Source organism: Coregonus clupeaformis, chromosome 28, assembly GCF_020615455.1.
Source record: "Coregonus clupeaformis isolate EN_2021a chromosome 28, ASM2061545v1, whole genome shotgun sequence".
NCBI classification, from domain to species: Eukaryota; Metazoa; Chordata; class Actinopteri; order Salmoniformes; family Salmonidae; genus Coregonus; species Coregonus clupeaformis.
In genome coordinates this window covers 19,772,621-19,778,620 of record NC_059219.1, presented here as the reverse complement: position 1 = coordinate 19,778,620, position 6,000 = coordinate 19,772,621, and the positions used below count along the sequence as shown (strand labels likewise).

Below are 6,000 nucleotides of genomic sequence, written 5' to 3'. Positions count from 1 at the left end.
AACTGTGTGGCTGTTACGATCTTGTCATCCGTAGACTGGGGAACGGCCTACGAGACACAATTGAAGAGTGTAGGGTTATACAAAACGCACAGCAGGTCAAACACGCTGACCAAGCGCTGACGTACATTATGGGTATTCTAAAGGAAAGCGTGAACGGTGAATTGAAACCTCTCCACATGGAGGATGTGTTGACAGACACTGACGCAAACGACCCGGGACTCAACACCCCACAGAACACTGTTCTGAAATTGTCTCATGTCACAGCTCATGACACAGGGCACCTATCGTTGGAGCTCCACATCGAGGAGGCCGTGAAGGTGCAATGTGGCCCTGTCATCTCAATGATCCAGAACCTCAGCAACCTGATTGTCTGTACTAGACAAGAGTGCACTCAATATCAGAACGAGTTGACGTCAGCAAGACAAGACATAACCCGGTTGCAGTGTGAGTGCAACGATGCCAGGGAAACCGTGGCTGAACTGGAACGTACTCAGGGTGCCATGAAACAAAGGGCAGATACGTCAGCAATGTCCCAAGAGGATACCGAGACTAAGTATCTAGAGGCTAGCAAACGCATCATTGACCTACAAGAGTTATATAACAAGAGTCAAGATGCACACCAGAACCTGGAAAGGAATATGACCATAATCACAAGGGAACAAGAGAAAGAGAGGTCCAGGTGGAAAATGGAACTTCACAATGTGGTCACTCAAACTACAGCAAAGGACTTCGAAATTGAGAGAATACAGAAGGAACACCTCAAAGCACAAGGTGAACTTGAACAGCAGATCCTGAGTCTGACAGAGCGTGAGATCAATTTGACACAGTCCTTGTCAAAGCTAAAGAGTGATATGCAAGCTGCCAAGAATAGACACAGTGAAGAGATAAATAACGCTCGACATGAAACAAGTGTGACAGAGGAAGATCTGTATAAGCATCAAGCCCATGTCAAGGAGCTTATGCTCAACAATGCAATGCGTGAAGACACCGAAAGGAAGCTCCGCGCGACCGTAGACACACTTACCCAGGAACTATACACCCTGAATTCTAGGATGACTACTAGCAGTGAAGAATTGCGTATGTGTAAAAATACTATATGTTCACTAGACGAGTTGTTCGGTGGTGTTGGTTCTGGCATGTACCAGTGTGATCTTCAAACAGCGCTAGATAGAATCATGGTTCAGAAAGACGCCTCGGTTGAAAGGATCAAGAAAGTGCTTAAACGAAGGTGCATTCAGGTAATTGGGTGGGATGATGATGACGACCAACACCAGATGGACACTCTGGCCGACACAGGTCAGATGTTCAAAGACTATGAGAGTGAGATACGCAACATAATAGACACCTTGAGTTCAGAGCATACACCCATGGAGGTGAGTGGTTATACTACAGGACTGCGGCAAAGACGTTTCAAAACCCCAGTAAAACGAAAAACTTGCCTAATGCATACCTTGGAGAGTAGCGCATCTGACAACCAACCCCCCACACATAAGAAGCAAGAATACCAGCCTGAAGTGAAACCCAAACCTGAAGTGGTAGACCCGGTAGACTCTGAACACAATGTCAAGTCTGAGAAACAAGAAGTGGATCCTCAACTGCACCGTGTCAAAGAAGAGTGTGATGTGCTAACTAACCCCCCGAATTTGGGTTATTCTGGCCATGGTGTGGTTGACACGTTCAACATTGACATTGGTGAACATGATAACATTGTCCAGACACCCATTCCAGGGTACATGGCGGCAAGCTTCAGTAAAGACGATGTCAAGATGATCAACTTAGGTTATCAGAAGCCTATTCATACTCTATTGGGTGTGTTACAAGTCAAGGAAGATGAAGTCAAGGCTTGCTCCGAAGTTACACTAAACTCATGTCATTGTTCACAGATGGCAGTGATCTCTGAGAGACTGAAATGTACACTTTGTATATGTTGGAGTCCAGGGGGAACACGAGGTATATGGACATTCCCACAAGGACACATGTTTGTATACTATCATAGTAAAGAAATGCAACACAGGGAGATCTTACTACCTGCTATCTGTCAAAGGCGACAGTTCCTACACATGCAACCTTGCAAAGAAGCTATATGCTGCAACACAGCCACCACAGTGTTTTGTACGTAAGGTATATGGTTCATGTCAAGGCCCTTGTGTTTCCAACACCACACATTGGACCAATGTAGATGCTATTGAAACGAATCAGATTGTATTACATGGGAAGGTATAAATAAATGCAACATTATCAACAAAGTAAGGTGTCCAGAGTTGTTTATTGATAACAGGTCACATATCTGAGTACTGTTTACAATGTATTGTACAACATGGCGTATTTACAACAGTATATACAGTTTTGCCATTCCACTGACAGTTCTTATGACTACATTATATCCCCTCATGATATCCCTCATGACTGTGTTCTTACAAATACAATTCAACTCAACGTATCCTCTTTTACTCCTTACGAAGTAAACAGTCTTCGAAGGCCAGTGATTGATGTAGAACATATAATACATCTTACGGTGTAGCATGTACATGTTAAATGGCCACAATCCGAGACCCATTGCTTCTGCTTCAAGCATGCTGTGCACCTACAGTCAGAGTAGTGTGTTATTTCCATGGGCTTGTATAAGCTGGACGCTTTCCTGCAAATACCGCATGCGAAGCCACCACCATCATCGGTCTTCAGTTGTTGTATACAGGCTGTACAACACAGGTGGCCACATTCAAGGTATATGTTAGCAGTGGCGTAGCAGCAGAAGCAGGTAAATGGGTTCTCCGATCCAGTGTCCTCGGCTTCGTCATCCGATACATCTATAAGCCCTGGGCCTATAGGATATACACACAGATGGTGAAACACAGTTAGACATTTACAACAGATATTCCACACCAATAGCATTGCAAATATGATTCACATTATGGATCCAATCCGTCCTACCCATTATGAGATCTGTGTTGGAATTTTCCACTTCCACCATGTGTGGATCTCTATCTCTTGTCTCGCTATCCCTGAAGGCTGGATCTACACACTGGACAAATCGACCGTCTGCCTTGATGACATCTCTCAGTTTCGCCAGGTCGTTGTTGTAGTACAGGGCAACTGGTATGCACTCGACCTCGGTAGTGACTGTTGACGTTGACAATTGCAGTGGTGGTATAGCTGTTGGTGCGGGCCGAGACAAGGTGTAGGGTTTGTGCCTCAGTACATTGCGCTCGGTTTTCATTCGGACGTGTTTCATGTTGTGGTAGAAGGTCGACACATCAGGTTGTTGTTCACCAAATGTGTCGGTGTAGGGGATCCTGTTTACATTAACTATATTCATGTTGTGGTCACACAGGGCTCTACATGGAGATCTGGCCGACAGGGCTATTGTTGAATCCCAGACATTGGAGCATTTCAGCCCATACCTCTTCAGCAAGTCGTATATTCTCTGGGGCTCTTCACATCGTACTGATATCATCTTGGTCCCAGACCCCGGGACCAACACCGTCACACTGTGAGGTTCCTGTGGGTGACATGTGCAAACCACTGTAGTAAGGGGTATACCAAAACACATGTTACAGTTTCACATCTCAGCAATGTCACAACAATGTATTGATTAAACACTTACATGTTTGCAGTACATCTTAAATAATGTCATCCTGTCAGCCATTGTCAGATTCCGCTTGTTTGTCCACTGGCACCCCTTAGCTACTGCCAAGGTGTTTGTCACATGGTTGTAGAAGCTTACACCTGGCGTACTGTTGGTGTGTGTGACACTATACTTGTTGGTGCCACCGGGCAATCTACTTCTTTCTTCCAACAATGTATTGAACGTCCCCCAGTCCTCCATTGCATTATGTTTCTGTTCTACCCACATATTTGTCATTACTGTCAGTATCTGGTCTAGATATTTGGGAGCAAGTTTAGATGGTACTTCGACGCAGATGACCGTCATATTTAGAGTGCCATGGTTTACATATGTCCATCTGCTTATGTGCCAGTTTGCAAATTCTTCCGCGATGAAGTTGATGTGGGGCTGTGGTGTACGGCGCCATCTGACAACAATTGTCATGTACTCCATTATGATTAAACTGTGTTAGGAGACAGGGATGGGAGACCTGTTGTACAGGGTAGACAAGCACAGAATGTAATGTAATGTAGAGCTGAGCTTGTTTTATACCCAAAGGATAACAAGAAACAACCAATTGTGGCTGTATTAACAGACACAGGGCTGAAACTACCCGACCACTGGTATGTCTATGGTAGTTCAAACCATCTGACCATGACTGTGATCCCCACTCATTGATGCTTCATCAATCCCCAGTTGTTTACCCAACCTAGGCTGATATATCAGACCACTGTTAGAGTACCGGACCATGACTGTTATCCCCAACCTAGGCTGAATTATCAGACCGATGGTATGTCTAGGCGAACACCTCACCATGAATGGGATACCCACACATTGCTGTTTCATCACTCCTCAGTTGTGTACCCAACCTAGGCTCAATTATCAGACCACTGTTAGAGTACCGGACCATGACTGTTATCCCCAACCTAGGCTGAATTATCAGACCGATGGTATGTCTAGGCGAACACCTCACCATGAATGGGATACCCACACATTGCTGTTTCATCACTCCTCAGTTGTTTACCCAACCTAGGCTCAATTATCAGACTACTTTTAGAGTACCGGACCATGACTGTTATCCCCAACCTAGGCTGAATTATCAGACCGATGGTATGTCTAGGCGAACACCTCACCATGAATGGGATACCCACACATTGCTGTTTCATCACTCCTCAGTTGTTTACCCAACCTAGGCTCAATTATCAGACCTCCCCAGCTGTTCCCACCCGGCTGAATTATCAGACCGATGGTATGTCTAGGCGAATGCACCTCACCATGAATGTGATACCCACACGCGCTCACTCCTCAGTGTACCCAACCTAGGCTGAATTATACCAGACCATATGTCTAGGCAGCATCGGACCATGACTGTGATCCCCACCCTCGGCTGAAAACACCTCACCATGAATGGGATACCCACACATTGCTGTTTCATCACTCCTCAGTTGTGTACCCAACCTAGGCTCAATTATCAGACCACTGTTAGAGTACCGGACCATGACTGTTATCCCCAAACTAGGCTGAATTATCAGACCGATGGTATGTCTAGGCGAACACCTCACCATGAATGGGATACCCACACATTGCTGTTTCATCACTCCTCAGTTGTTTACCCAACCTAGGCTGAATTATCAGACCGATGGTATGTCTAGGCGAATGCATCACCATGAATGTGATACCCAACCTAGGCTGATATACCAGACAAATGTTAGACTATCGGACCATGACTGTGATCCCCACCCTCGGCTGAAAACACCTCACCATGAATGGGATACCCACACATTGCTGTTTCATCACTCCTCAGTTGTTTACCCAACCTAGGCTCAATTATCAGACCACTTTTAGAGTACCGGACCATGACTGTTATCCCCAACCTAGGCTGAATTATCAGACCGATGGTATGTCTAGGCGAACACCTCACCATGAATGGGATACCCACACATTGCTGTTTCATCACTCCTCAGTTGTGTACCCAACCTAGGCTCAATTATCAGACCACTGTTAGAGTACCGGACCATGACTGTTATCCCCAACCTAGGCTGAATTATCAGACAAATGTTAGACTATCGGACCATGACTGTGATCCCCACCCTCGGCTGAAAGATCAGACCACTGTTATGTCTATGAGTTCAGATCTATGTGTTCAGAGCCTATGACCCTAGCTCGCTCGGTCACATAGCTGGGTCACGGACAGAATGATAGGTTTCTGGTTCTGGGATGTGTAGAGTGCTAGGGGCTGTATCGTCCTGTCAATGTTGTACGTGAACACAGGATGGTGGTGTGGATCTTGTCAGGTCCAGTGTCTTGACATGTTGAACCTTAGCAAAATTGTTTTAGGGAACACAGACTAGGCAACAATACTACATGTGACAAATGTTTATTAGACAGCAGGTTTG

General features: G+C 45.5%; 1 protein-coding gene and 1 long non-coding RNA gene across 2 annotated transcripts; both read right to left on the bottom strand.

The window, feature by feature from the left end:
• Positions 1-2,247: 2,247 nt before the first annotated feature.
• Positions 2,248-4,156, bottom strand: LOC121560076. The gene is made up of 2 exons (XM_045208415.1): positions 2,932-4,156; positions 2,248-2,822 (listed from the first exon to the last, which is right to left on the bottom strand). The coding sequence occupies exons 1-2, from the start codon at positions 3,548-3,550 to the stop codon at positions 2,455-2,457; spliced, it is 987 nt and encodes a 328-aa protein (XP_045064350.1). The 5' UTR covers positions 3,551-4,156; the 3' UTR covers positions 2,248-2,454.
• A 113-nt stretch (positions 4,157-4,269) lies between these two features.
• Positions 4,270-5,440, bottom strand: LOC121560075. Its single transcript, XR_006657540.1, has 3 exons — positions 5,361-5,440; positions 5,002-5,161; positions 4,270-4,732 (listed from the first exon to the last, which is right to left on the bottom strand). It is a non-coding gene; the product is annotated as an uncharacterized LOC121560075 (long non-coding RNA).
• Between the last annotated feature and the right edge of the window lie 560 nt (positions 5,441-6,000).

What these genes read in the sequence shown, in the direction of transcription:
- LOC121560076 (XM_045208415.1), bottom strand. Translation starts at nt 3,550, where the DNA reads ATGTGTTTTGGTATACCCCTTACTACAGTGGTTTGCACATGTCACCCA. An exon ending in CAACACAGATCTCATAATGG is followed by an intron (nt 2,823 to 2,931) that starts GTAGGACGGATT and finishes TATATCCTATAG; the next exon opens with GCCCAGGGCTTATAGATGTA.